The sequence below is a fragment of the Phyllostomus discolor genome, chromosome 3 (assembly GCF_004126475.2).
Source record: "Phyllostomus discolor isolate MPI-MPIP mPhyDis1 chromosome 3, mPhyDis1.pri.v3, whole genome shotgun sequence".
In the NCBI taxonomy this organism is placed as follows: Eukaryota; Metazoa; Chordata; class Mammalia; order Chiroptera; family Phyllostomidae; genus Phyllostomus; species Phyllostomus discolor.
The window spans coordinates 187,715,617-187,729,216 of record NC_040905.2 but is presented as its reverse complement, the minus strand read 5'-3'; the positions used below and the strand labels follow the sequence as shown (position 1 = coordinate 187,729,216).

The window sequence follows — 13,600 nt, the reverse complement described above, 5'->3', positions numbered from 1 at the left end:
AGTCCTTTAGCCTTTCTCAGTTTTAATCTCCACGTCTTTGAAACAGAGATCATAACACTTACCTTAAAGGTATTGCTACATGGCACCTGACATGTGAAATGTTCACACTCATTAGAACATCCAACAGATGGTGAATGAGGTTTGGTCACAGAGATGACACACAGGGAGGGCACTGTGCTAAAGATTTGATGAGTGTCATCTTACTTCATCTTCACAAACCCCAGGAAGTAGATATTATACCTATTATACCATAACACAGGTGAGGAAACTGAGGCACTAAAAGGTTTAAGCAGATGCTCAAGGTTATCCAGCTACTAAATGATGCTTCTGGGATTTTAATCTAGAAGCCTGCACAGTTCCAAAGCCCAAGGCCTTAACCACTGCATTGTTATGCTAAACTATTATTTGAGATTTGACTTTAGTCAAAATATGCTACTTGTAATCAGAATAAGAGTCCTCAACCTTTGGTGCTGAAGATCTCCCATGCTTCTCCTACAAAATCTTGTGATCAAGTGATGAGAAGAAGCTTCACAGCCCATAATAAGTGTAGGGATGGGGGGAGGAGAATTGAAGTAGATGTACCAATCACAACACTGTAACCTAAAAGAAGGACGCATAACAGGCACACTCGCATTCTTTTGTACCTGTTCAGTTGCAAGTTTGAAATACTCATTAGACCTGGGGAGGAAAACCTGGTAGTAGCTGCCAAGCCAGACCAACCAACTGGGGATCCCTAGACTGAGAGCTCTCTGATCTGTGTGCAAATTGTGTTTCTAAGTTTTCTTATCTTAGAGTGAGAGTAGCTATCCCTACAGATCATGGTTCTTTAAATGGTTAAATGAGACAATGTACCACAATGTCTAGCATGTAGAAATTGCCCAATAATTGAAATCTTTTTTATTCCTTTTCCTCTCTGGCGAGACCCTGTCTTACTAGACGTTTGCTTTCCTAAGTCTTTTCAAAACCTGCCTTAGGGTAATGTTTACACATTTGCTTAGAAAATCCTTTTTCTTGGTTCTTCTTTGTTATCTAAATTTCTGGCAACTTGCAGAACTCAGGCTGATGACATTTTACTGTATCTCACATGAAATAAAAATGTTGATACATTTTGGTTGACTTGATAACAACATTGGTAATCATTTATGGCTTTCAAGTGTTTTCTCAACCATCCTTCCTGTGTGACTGACGATCGGAACATCCCTCTGAGGTTAAACATTGTAATCATCCCTCTGTAGGGATGAGACAGCCAAGAGCAGGAGCCAGGTGACACAGGTAGGAAGCAGCACATGCAGCATTCCATCCCAGTCCTCCTGATGTCAAGGCCAGAGCTTGCTCCTCTCCATCGATGGTCTAATCCCTCTGAATAAGCAGCAGGTCAATCAATGCTGATAAAATTGGGTAAACTCCTTAAGGATAGCTTAAAGCTCACCCAGAGGGTTTGATCATAATATGAAAAAAACCAGTAGTCACTTTCTCTAAGCCGTAAAAGAAATCTACAAATTGTATTTCACCTGTGCAGATTTTCATTGGCACAACCACCAGGAACCCTGCAACAATAGGTATGACAGGTGCAGCACTGTCAGGGCCATTTGTTAAGGCATTCAGGGATCCAATAAGGCAAAATTATTTGGTGCAACGGATGCCCTGGAATTGCTAAATGAAGTGAGAAATATACAAAAGGTATGAAAACTGTTTAGCACAGTGGCAGGCTTACAAAGTCATTCAGTCAACCCTTATTACTAGTATCATGAGTAGAGACACTGATCATTCATTCGAAAGCAGGACATCAGAAAACTTACTCTGGAATAATCAAGATCTCTTGGTGTGGAGTCTGTTAAAGCTCGGACAAGGGCGTTCATCATACAGAGCGGCGGAGAAGGTGGAGAGGGCTGAGAAGGTTCCTGCTGTAACGGGCTCTTTGGTTTTGAAGGCAGCCGACCTCTCCTCCCCTTCAGACTATCTGTGCGGACCACTGGTGCCGAGAGAAAGAGAGAAAAGATGTCTTCAAAGATATTCACGAACAGCCATAAATCGCAAAAGGAAATAAAAAACACTTCACTGTTGAGCAATCATTAATAGACCAACCATTTAAAAATGGCAGTAAGTTTGGAATAATATTCACACAATGACTTCATGAGAGTTGAAACAAGCAGCATTAAAGTCATCCATACTTGCATTTGGTAATGAATTAGCCCTGAAAGTCTCCTTCTTAAATAGAACAAAGATGTGTGTACACAGCTCTCTATTGATTTTGAGAAATTAGAATAAGTAGTCCTTAGCTATTTTTAAATGTAAACATACACTGTGAAAATAAAATGTTGGAAGGAAAGGAAAACAAGGAAAATTCACTATCCCAACATAAATGTTAACATTTTTCTCAGTGATATCTGAAAATACATATACGCAAGTTGGATAAAAAGCATTATATCCATACCTTCTTTAACCATTCCGACACTGAGACACTTCTGAAATCGACAGTACTGACATCGGTTTCGACGTCTCTTGTCTACGGGGCAGTTTTTATTTGCCAGGCAAACATATTTTGCATTTTTCTGCACCGTTCTCTGAGAAAACACAATACAGGGATAGTCAACTAACAGTTTCTGGAAAGAGGTAGAACCTGACAAGATGTATTTTAATTACAATGTGAAAAGCGACAGTGCAATTCGTATAATTAGATAAATTTAATTTCCTAACACGCTAGCCTGCAGGAAAAACAATTTTATTAGTGTTAGCTGCTGACAATGAAAATCATCTCGGATTGTTCTGAAGCAAGTCTCAGGAGACATCCAAGTCTGAATGATAAAATCATATCTGAAATTACCAGGTCAACACATCATACCTTGGAGGATTAGATTATCTCCACTTTTAATATCCCTTTGGGAACAATTTTCTACTTGTTCTACTCCTCTGATTATTGCTGACCTTATTAAAATAAAATAAAAATTATCCGGGATGTACTTTGCTGGCTGTCACTTTTGTAAGTCAAATATCAGTAACTGGCTTCGTTTCTTAATAGAGATGAAATCAGAAATAGCACACATCGGGATTTGTCTAGTCAAAAATATATAGGAGATAATGTTTTAAGGCGAAAAATCACTTAATCAGCCCGTGTAGTTGATTTTATCCATAAAAAGAATATAGATGGTAAATGGCTATTTTTGGTATTTAAAATCAACATCTTAAAATTGGACACTAAAAACCACTATCACATCCAGAGAGAGAGAGAGAGAGAAAGGATTATGACAGCCATACATTTTCAATGAAAATTCCCACTAATATAGGTTATTTCATAAATGACTAGAGGCATAGACATCAAACTAGCCATACTGTAAAAGACACCTCATAGAACTTGGATATAAAGTAATGTTGTATTCTTCAGAATCACGTTTAATTTCAAAGTGACACATGGAGAAATAACTGAGCAAAATTTCATGCACCAACTATAAGGGAGGTTTGATTTCTTTTTTAACTTAAAAACGTTGGTGCAAATAAATGTATGTATTTACCACTTAGGATGAAATCATTCAGAAACTACCTGAATCTATACAACTCCAACTATGGCAGAAAGTTGGAATTTATTTGATAAGCCTAAAAAAAAAGAAATCCAGGTAATTTGGGGTGAGTGATCTATTTCTTGCCCCAAACTCTGGACTAGTGTTCAAGCTTTACTTGCAGCCATCCTCAGCTCCCATGCATCAGTTTCCATCCTATCGCCCTTTCATTTCACTTCAGGAGATCATTGCTCAGCCGCTTCAATGAAACTAAAATTTCACAAAACCAGATACATTTTCCCTGCATGCGTAGGTCATTGTAATTTAAAATGCAGAATTCCAAACTACAGACATGCTTCTGAGTTTCCGGCATTTAAATTGTCAGCAGTCTTTAAGAGTAGGAGACTTGTGTTTCCTGAATGAAGCTCTCTTTCACCGAACATGCAGCAATTTCTAAAACCATATTTCTTGTCCTCAAGGCTGCATGCCAGTGTGAGGGCTGGTGGCATTTTGTGTCGGGTATACATTCCCCTGATAACCTGAAAGCTTTCCCACGCTTGTGTGTGGCCGCACAGTTTAAGGACAGGGAGAGATCGTTACAGTTCAATCACGGAATTCCATCATTAACTGCATTTCATGTCACATTTTTTTAAAAAAATTCAATTTAATGGTAGAAAGCCACTGGGTAAAACCTGCTCCTGTTCCCTTAATTAACAGATCTGTGGGGTGGTTCTCTCCATCCTACTGCCCGCCCTATCAAATATAGATTTGTTTTCGAGGCATTGCTGCAGAAAAGGAACGCTGTTGGGGAACACTTAATTGACATTTCTAGATCAGGAATGTATTACCATTCCTGTATTTTCGTCAATTCTCAATTATTCAGGGATGGTTATATTTGAAGTTACTTGCCCATCTCTTAATTGTTTTTCAATCCCCCACCCCTTTTGGCTGTCTGTTTCACTGCCCTTCAGCATTTCCACTGAAATTATGTAAAAATCAATCTGTGAAAGGAATGCACTTCCTTGAAAGTAACCCTGGTGAAGCTTGAGTAGTTAAGAATGAAAAAAAAATGGCTAACCTCAGGGTTCTACGTTTAAAACATCATAATCCTGTGCCTACCTTCTATATGGCACTTACATTGCAAAGTCTTCCCACAGCATTTCCTCATTTTTTTCTGCAGAATTTAATTCGTCACATGAGTTCTATCCCCAGATCAAAAATAATGGTTGCTTGTTGGTATGTATACCAATCCAGAAACATGTGAATATTTACAAATATTTTGTAGTTTGCACTTATAATGAACTATTGTTTTACAGCCCTTTATGATTATAAGGTGCTTTTATAATTGTTTTATTTCATTTAATACTCACAGCCCTTCTCTGAATTTCATTCACCTGATAGGGAAACTGAGACCTAGAAAGAAGCGTCACACCCAACGTTATAGAGTTGTTAGGTGACAGATCAAGGCCTCCTATCTGAGTGTTCTCCAAGTCCAGCCTGCTCCCAGAGACATCCTATTGGCTCCCCAAATCCTAGTTATCCAATCAGCATCCAGCTTCCCCTCTCCCTCCACTCTGCCCAGCACTGCAGGGCTATTGTGGGAGAACATTCCTGGTTTAGCAAATGCCTGAGATAACAGTCAGGGGAGTGGGGAGAATTAAGTGTCTGAAAAGTCTGGGGGCCAATTACAAAAGCAGAGCTGCAAGAGAACAAGGTCTCTTTCCCCTGAGTGGTATACAGAGCGCCCAACTCCAGAGTCAGGAGAAACCAGTTGGAAAGTTCCTTTTGCTGATCAATCACTGGTAATGAGCTACATGATGCTTTGACTCTCTAGGCTTCAGCTTCCTCACAGGTAAAATGTGGGTGAGGCCGAAACCTCCCACTGTAACACCCTCCTTCGGTCTATGAGATCACGAACACCTTCTACGCCCCGGCACTGTGTGTGGCACAGAGGCAAGGCGCACTGGTAAGCCCCCAGCTCCTGTTTTCTATGGAGGGAGCTGTCTAGCGGGTTGCCTATTCTGCGGCCGCAGAGGTGCGAAGACGGGTACACTCTGGGGTGTGTGAACATGAGCTGGCATCCTGTCTCCCCCTCACTCTCTGAGTGTGTGCCCTGGGCAGTTGAATAACCTCTCTGAAGTTTCCATTTCCTCATCTACAAAACAAGGATACTGATCATCTACCCTCAAGACACTTAAAAATAGTGAGTGGCCAGAATGTGATCTCAGCTCTGTCTGATTCAACAGTTTTAGCTCTTACTATGAAGGTTAAATGAGATACAAATGTCCATGGCCTGGCACACTGACCCTACCCCTCAGAATGGACAGAGGAGACATGGGATGAGGTTTTTGCATTTTTGAGATCTCTTTGAAAAGCTGCTGAAAGCTCCCTCTAGAAAAATGATCATAAGATAATGCCAAGCCAGGAAGTTCAAAGCCCCCCCAAGTCCATCTGGGGAGGCCTCCTATAATGGACTTCAAGTTAAACCACCCTGAGAGAGTGGAAGCGATGGTGCTGTGCTACAGGAACGCAGAGAGGTAACAATTGTGTCTCTCAAACGGAGGAAGGACCCACTTAGATGCTCACTTGAGCGGGTGGCTGAGAAGGCTGGCGCCAAGGGGAGGTGTGCGCTCACCTTGAAGAAGCCCTTGCAGCCCTCGCAGGTGCGAACGCCATAGTGCTGGCAGGCAGCGTTGTCCCCACACACAGCGCACGTGCCCTCGCCGGACGACGAGGTCCTGATGGGCGGCGACGGCAGGCTGGGGCTCTCGCCCAGCAAGCTGGACGCGGTGGGCGACGCTGTGAGGCCGAGCGGCGAGAAGGCCAGCGCGGCAGCCCTCTTGGGCAGCGGCAGCCCGTAGGGGTGGCCCTCGAGCGCGGCGGCCTGGCTGCCTGCCGCAGCGGCTCCCAGGGGCAGGCTGAGAGCGGCGGTGGTCGGGTCGTAGCCTAGGTGGTGGCCGCCGGCCGGGCTGGGCGCGGGCGGGTGCGGCGGCGAGGGCTTGAAGTGGAAGAGCGGGAAGCGCGCGCCCGCCACCGTGGGCACCGCCTTCATCGGCGGGTCCAGCAGGGGGCCCGGGGCGATGCAGCCCTGCGCAGAGGGCAGCGCGTCGTCCCACAGCGCCCCCGCCTGCGGGGGGAAGCCCGGCGTGGTGGGAGTGGACGGCGGGGACGGCTTGAAGTACATGGAAGTGCTGGGCAGCACCTCGTCCTCCGGCCCGGAGGGGGGTGGAATGGATGACTGCTGCTGAGGCTGCTGCTGATGGTGGTGGTGGTGCGGGTGGTGGTGGTGGGGGTGGTGGTGGTAGCCGTGTGCGTGGCCCTCTTCCACCTTGATCAAAGGTCTCGGCCCAGGGGGCTGCATTTGGTACTGGCAGGACTTGAATTCGTAGTTGCTCGAGTAGCCCTCCACGAAGGTGCTGAAGCTGGGCAGGGATGTGGTGGCCGTGGCCGTGATCTCAGTGCTGCCGAGGTCCATGGTCAGCTTGGCGTAGTCAGGGTTCATGATCTCCGCGGTGTACTCTGGGCTGTAGGTCTGCACTGCATAACTGGAACCTGGAGGCGATGGACTATACTGGGCTTGCACGCAGGGCATATCTGCAGCGACAGGGACAAGGGTCTCTCAGAAGCAAGTCAGCACTCTTTCCTGGCTAAGAGGGAGCGCCGACTTCATTGCTCTTTAATTTAGGTCTAGGAAGTAAAAAGGAAGTGACATCCTTTCCTCTTTCTGGTAGCATAGATCCAAAGTCCCATGCTTCCTTCCTTCCTTCCTTCCTTCCTTCCCAGGGAAGAAAGCTGAATCCCTGTGAGACTGTCAGAGGGGTCACAGGATGCCCCTGGGGGCCTCCTGGGGACCTCTGTGCCCACCTTTCTTCCCTGGCCCTGTCCTCCACCAGATCTGGGAGATTTGCTGTCTTCTCGAATAGGCCCAGCGATGTTTTTAGGAGTGGTTTGGGGCCCTACAAATTAATTGGAGAGACTTCAGCCACTAGTTTGGAGGACAGAAAGAAAGCCAGTGGATGTTCTGTTGGTTTGTCTTTGGGGGAAAGGCCAGTGGTCCCCCAAGCCACACAAATTGATTTATAAACCTATGAATTAGTCAATAAAAGGTGTCCTACATGGGACTTACTGACCGAGGGAAACAGTGACATTCTAACATTTTGTAAGTGTCAACCAAGGCTACCTACACATGCTGCGGTCGCTTTCTCCCACCTCCTCCCCACGCCTCCAGGTGGGGCTGGCAGCCCACACGCACTGGACCCCTGTGGATGGCAGCAGGCAGTTAGGTGATGAGGTGGAAATGTAGGCCCAGGAAATGGACTCGGGGGAGTCTGCGCCATCTGCAAAGAAAATCAGCAGCTGCAACAGAACACCCACCAAACCTGCCCTCTGCCATATACAGTGTGTGTGCACATGCATATATATATATATATAAATATATATCTCCCCAGTTCTGACTAATAAAGTATATCAGTGGCTGTTTTGTAACAACAGCTTACAGCTATCATAATAGGTGAGTTAATTTACATATTTTCTCATGACAGAAGAATCGGTCTCCCTAAAAAAGACAGCAGTTTCTTAATAGTTTTATTTTTTTCTCTTCCAGTTTGACTGTGTTGAACCCCCAAAGCGACTGGTAGCCAGGGTGCTTACTACAGGTCAGAGAGGCTGAGCTGGATCAGAGGGCCCTGAGAATGATTGGCTCCAGCGAATGACTTATCTAATTATTTCCCTTTCTGGATGGCTAAGTATAAATGGTAAAATGGGGCAATTTCTGGTGGTTGGTTTTTCTGAACCAAAGGAAAACCAGGTGCCTAACGTCTGTTTGGCATGCATGATGTAAAAGGTGTGACTAATAGAAGAGTGAGTCCTTCACATTTCCTTTGACATCTTTCTCTTACCCACATTTCCAAATCTGATTGAGTCATGCGTGTATGGGATGGAATCTTGACTTGAAAAAAGGTGATGAGGGCCTGTTGGAAGAAGCAGTGATAAGGAGAGGCCAGTTCAAGCCTTGATTTTTCAAGCAGGGCCTTAAAAACACTCACTAGTTTGAAGTTAAAGGCTCACATAGCCTCCTTACAGACCAGTTGCTGGGGGTGAAATGAGAGACTAACCATTTAAAAGAAAGAACACTACCTGATGTTTCGTCTGTTCTCCTTCTCCCTTCAGACCTCTAGGATTTCTCTCTGAGTCTTTTCTGTCATCCTTCCTTGCCCATCCCTACCTATTGCTCTTGTGTCTTTAAGTGCTTTCCAGCTAGACAGTGAGCTTGCTGGAACTGAGTTCTATTTACCTGCCTATCTTTGGTGCCTACACAGGCCTGGCACCTGGTATCCCTTTGACAAATGCATAAAGAGGCGTTACAAGCCAAGCTTGCAATCCTTTCTTTTGCCAACTCAAATTGACTCCTTGGTTTTTAGGTCAAATGCCTTTTCTCCTTCCCTTTGAGCTTCAATAACCCACACTTCTGTGCCCAAGTGATTGGGGTTTTATACAAACAAAACATGCTCTGTATTGCTCTAAGTGACCTCATAACTCTCAAATGCATAAACTGCATACAAAAGGAGAGCAAAAATGAAGACATTAAAATGTATTGAAAGATCCTAAGCTATGGTGTATTTGCATTTTTTTCTTAGGAGAAATATTTTTTGAGACATGCAATGCTGAATTTAATCTGGCTGCTCCACTCGGTAGCAACAGGGTGTGGTATCCAGAGGAGCTTCCTGCAAGGAAGCCACCTGTGCTGTGAAATACTTGTTCAGCAGTCACTGTCCTGGCACTGGGCACATCGACCAGTTTGCCCACTGGTTGTGTGGCTTCCCCACTCGCCTCTCTCAGCTGGGGAGGAAGAAGGGGTCGTGCCTTCAGACCTACCTGGAGGGTATCTTGCGCGCTGAATGGTGGGGCTGTGGGTCTCTCCAGCGGAGGCTGAGAGCGAAGGAGGCGATGACGTGCGGCTAGGCGAGGCGGCGGTGCTTCCCGGCTCAGCTGAGGGTCCGGTCACAGCGCCGGGGCTCGCCGGGCTGCGCTCTTCCGCAGTGGACTCTGCGGACACCCGGAGAGAGAACAAAGGTCACAGTAAGTCCAGGCTGAGTCATCAGGGCCTGGGCGTATTGGAAGTTGGTGGGGGCCTTTAGAAATGCTACGTTAATTACAAATAATTTCAAGGGTAAGAAAGCAGTGCTCAAGGTGACTGGGGTCCCGAAACAAGACACACCACACCACCTTGGGGTACCCGAGGAATAGTTGTCCATACCAGCCGCGCTCACCGCCGTTTTGTGGCACTCGAAGGAGGCTGAAAACGCAAAGCCTGCCGTCGCCCAGAAATTGATCTATCTGCCCCCAGAATTGGTTCCAGCTCAAAAACTCAAGAAAACAAGCGAGGAAAAGGACTTGAGGAAAGAGTTCCGCCCGAATTGGGGGGGGGGGGGTGGTGTCAGTGAGTGTGCACGAGCGGAAAATAGGCATTTTCCAATCCCCCGCCCCCGCCCCTCAAATACAAATTTTACACATTGCATAGGAAATGCACGAAGTCCGGAACGAATGCATGAATGCCCCGAAGAATTAAGAAAGTCTGAGCTTTTCATTCTAAATGCTAATGGAGCTTCTCTTCTATTAGCTGCGAGTTGCGGGGGGCCAGGGGTCAAGCAAACAAAAGGGCACGGGGGAAACAGGCCCACGCTGGAAGCAAGGCGACAAGGCGGATGGCGTTCGCAGCTGGAGGGAGGCCCCCTGCACCCAGCGGGCGGCATGCTCGAGGGTGGGCGACTTCGAGGCTCGAGGCCATCCGGCGGCCCCGAGGGGGCACATTCCAGAGGGCGCCCGCGCAGCTCCAGGGCGAGTGTCTCTGCGCTTTGCTTGAGCGAAACTTTGTAGCTAAAAGCGTGGCTCCGCGGGCCTCGAGGAAGGATCCCACTGCCCCAAACTCCGCCCTATAGCGCCCCCTTTGTCGGGCCCCACTCACAGCTCCTGGGGGAGGGAACGTGGAGCCAAAATAAACAAAATCCGCAGTCCCCGCGGGTGCGCGGTCTGCGAGGGTCATGGAAGTGTCTTCTTCCGAAGCCCCGGAACCTACGGCTTCCCTGAAGGCAAAGAGAGGTATTCGGAGCCTTCAGGTCCAGGAAGCCCCCGAAGGCCAGGGAATGGGGGATTCCCTGACACCCCCAATCTCAGCCGCAGCCTCTTCTCCAGCCCCGAAGGATCCTATGGAAAGCTTGAGCGAGCTCTAGCGCAGGCACGGACGGATCTTCCCACGGCGGCAGCTCGCGCTTCCAGTCCTCCACATCCCGCATCCTCAGTGGGGGCCTCCAGGAGGTGCCCGCATTCCCGCCCTTCCCACGGGCCTAGCAATCGGAGCCTTTCTCCGAGGATCAGCCTCTGACTCCGGTGGGCGAGGGTCGCGTCTCTTTGAGGAAGGGTCTCCCCTCGAGCACCAGCCTTCGCGGGAAAGAGCCACACCACATTTCCTACGGCTGAGCCGAGACCCCGCGGCTCTGCCCACCCCTCCCAAAGGTCGGGTTACCTAGGCAAAGCCTCCTCGCCTGGAAACACGTTCCGTGGCTGCTGCTCGCGGCCGCCGGGCCGGGAGCACGGAGCCTCGGGGTTGTAAATTAGGAAGAAATAACTACCTCTGTCAAAGCCCCTTTCTTTCTCGTGGGCAGACGAAAGGAACACCCCCGTGTTCCCCTCCCGGTGGTGAAGCGTGTGGAGGAAACCGTGAAACGCACCATTGTGACCCCGGCTCCTCCGCGGAGTTTCCAACCCTGGGGAGCGGGGGCGGAGGCTGGGCGGGGGCAGAAGGAGTGGAGGAGAGACCGACAGAAAGGGAAAGACAGAGATTCTCAGAAAGACCAAGGGAGCGGAGACAAACCGCGAGGAGAAATCCTGCGAGCGCAGGGTCCCAGGGAAGGGAGTGGGTGGGCGTGGGGGGAGGGAGCGGGTGTGGAGGCTGCTGCGGCCTCAGGACTCTGTGACACTCGCACGGGAGCATCTCCTTCAGCCAAGGTGGCGCGAATAAACTCTAACTTCATTCACTGTGCCCAGCGGCCCCGTTGGGCAGCTTTCTCCTTCCCCAACTTAGTTCTAGAAAACATCTTTTCGCCGTGGGAAAAGAAGATTCAGGGTTGAAGTCGCGATGAAATGACTGAACAGGAGCCCTGTGCCCCTCTCCCCTCACCCCAAGACTCTGGGATAACGAGCAGCCCGGGATTTCTGATTTCCAAACTCCCTGCAGCCACCTCTTCCCTGGGGAGTGCCCGGGGGGCATAAATAAAAGGCGGTCTCCAAGAACGTTCTTTCAAATAGAGGGGCAAATGCTTAAACCTCACGGCTGCCCAAAGCTTCGGAAAGGTTCTAGAGGCGCCTTTGGAAGCCAGTCCCCGCAGACTGCCTTGGCACGGCCGCTCTCTTCCCACAACCGAGAACTTTCATTTCTATTAGGAGTAAGACACTCGGAGCAACTTCTCCAAAAGCGCGAGTTCTGTCCATGAAGAGCACGACCTGCCTTTCCCACACCGAGCCAAGCCCGGAGGAGAGGGACACTGTCCCCACGCGTGTCGGAGCGCGGGAGCCCGCAATTACACCCGATTACCTCGGAAGGGAAAGTGTAAACGGGCAAGTCGGCGACGCCGGGCAGACGTGCTTAGTGGAGCTCCGGGCTCATTTCAATACAATCAGCCGCATTCCTACAATTATGCCCTCTTCCCTAAGACCCTCCGAGCGCCTGGGCAAACTCTGGCCGCCGCTGCTCCGGCCCCTTCCCTCCCGGGCGAGCTCTCAGCCAACCAGCTCGAAGTCACTCTTAGGTGTGTTAACTTGGACCCACCGGGGCCCCTATTTTCAAGCCTAGTTAAAAGGCAGGAAAATTACTGCTGTTCATCACCGTCGCCGTAACTCCCTGCCGCCGCTGCCGCGGCCGCCGAGAGCATCATTACCATGACAACTAGAGCCGAAATACCCTGAATTACGTCGCTGGAGCTGCCACTGCACAGATCCCGGTCCTCCTCTTTGTTAGAGGCTTTTCGCCCCTTCGGGTTGGGGGAGGAATCCCAAGAGCTCCAGAGCTCCCCGCGGGTCCGCTACGAGGGAAAAGTTTCAGGTCAGAGCCCACCCGCAGCTCCGCGAGCAAAGCCGCCGCGAGGAGGTGTGTATGTGTCTTGGGTGGGGGGAGCCCCACGCACAAAGTTGTCAATTTCGGGAGCGACGCTTCTCCGCGCGCCAACTTTTTAGCAAGTCCCCCAATTAACCGGGCGAGTCTCAAATACGTACTTGAATGCTGTGGCGGTTCCGTCTTTAGAGCGAGTTTCTAGAGAGCTGCCCCGAAATCTGCACTTGGTGGCGAGTCGCGGCTGCGGTCCCGGAAGGCTGCGGGATACTAGTCCAGAGGCTCCCAGAGGCGGCGAGCGGCTGGCGGGGGATGCTGCGATCCCGACTCATGGGAGGGCGCCGCCGAGGGGTTCCGCGGGCGTCCAGGCTCGCGCCGCCGCCGCGGGAAGGATGCCGCCGCTGCTCCCACCTCCACGGCCGCGGCTGTCAGCGTTGCAAAGTGAGCCCGGGAGGGGCGTCCGGCTGCCGCGCGGCGCTGCACCCGAGAGGGCGCAGAGCGAGAGGGGTGTGAGCGCGCGGGAGAGAGTGGAGTGTGTGTGCGGAGCGTGTGAGCGCGCGTGTCTGTGTGTGTGAGTGAGGGAGCGGGTGTGAGCTCGTCTGTGTGTGGGGAGCGGAGGAGGAGCAGGAGCTGGAGGGGTGGGGGGCGGGAGGCAGGAGACTCTGCTCTCCCGGCTGCGCGTTCGCTCGATCTCTCGGCACGTCATTTATGCCACAGGAGCCCTAGCGGCCTCTCCATAGAGTGACTGGAATGCAAGACGTCAATGTGACGCCATGGGACGCTACGTCACCCTCCTCCTCCCTCCCCTGGCCCAGCCGGTTCCGCGTGTGCGAGGGTGTGTGTGTGAGTGTGTGTGCATGTGCGCGCGCGCGCGCGTTACCCGGCCATTCGCCGGGCGACACTATGGAAACTATGCGGCGTAGCCAGCCCCAGCCCGGAGGTCTTTCCGACCCGCGCTGGCAACCCCTTTGCAGTGGCGCTGCTCGCCCGGGCACGAGTCTGC

The 13,600-nt window shown here is 50.0% G+C and overlaps 1 protein-coding gene across 4 annotated transcripts in view; it reads right to left on the bottom strand.

Moving 5' to 3' along the window:
* The window catches only part of NR4A3 (nuclear receptor subfamily 4 group A member 3), a 36,191-nt gene extending 22,822 nt beyond the window's left edge, over positions 1 to 13,369 (bottom strand). For 2 of the 4 annotated variants that reach the window (XR_004902271.1, XM_028517782.2), the window contains exons 1-5: positions 9,369 to 9,536; positions 8,393 to 8,464; positions 6,130 to 7,088; positions 2,435 to 2,564; positions 1,800 to 1,972 (exon numbers count right to left, since the gene is read on the bottom strand). Coding sequence is in view for 1 of the 4 variants with exons in the window: in XM_028517782.2 (XP_028373583.1) it covers positions 1,800 to 1,972; positions 2,435 to 2,564; positions 6,130 to 7,086 (1,260 nt within the window). In the remaining 3 variants the exon portion in view is untranslated. Of the gene's footprint in view, positions 1 to 1,799; positions 1,973 to 2,434; positions 2,565 to 6,129; positions 7,089 to 8,392; positions 8,465 to 9,368; positions 9,540 to 10,458; positions 10,720 to 12,761 lie in introns of those variants that run through there. The other 2 variants (XR_004902269.1, XR_004902270.1) reach the window with 2 other exon arrangements.
* Positions 13,370 to 13,600: the final 231 nt, after the last annotated feature.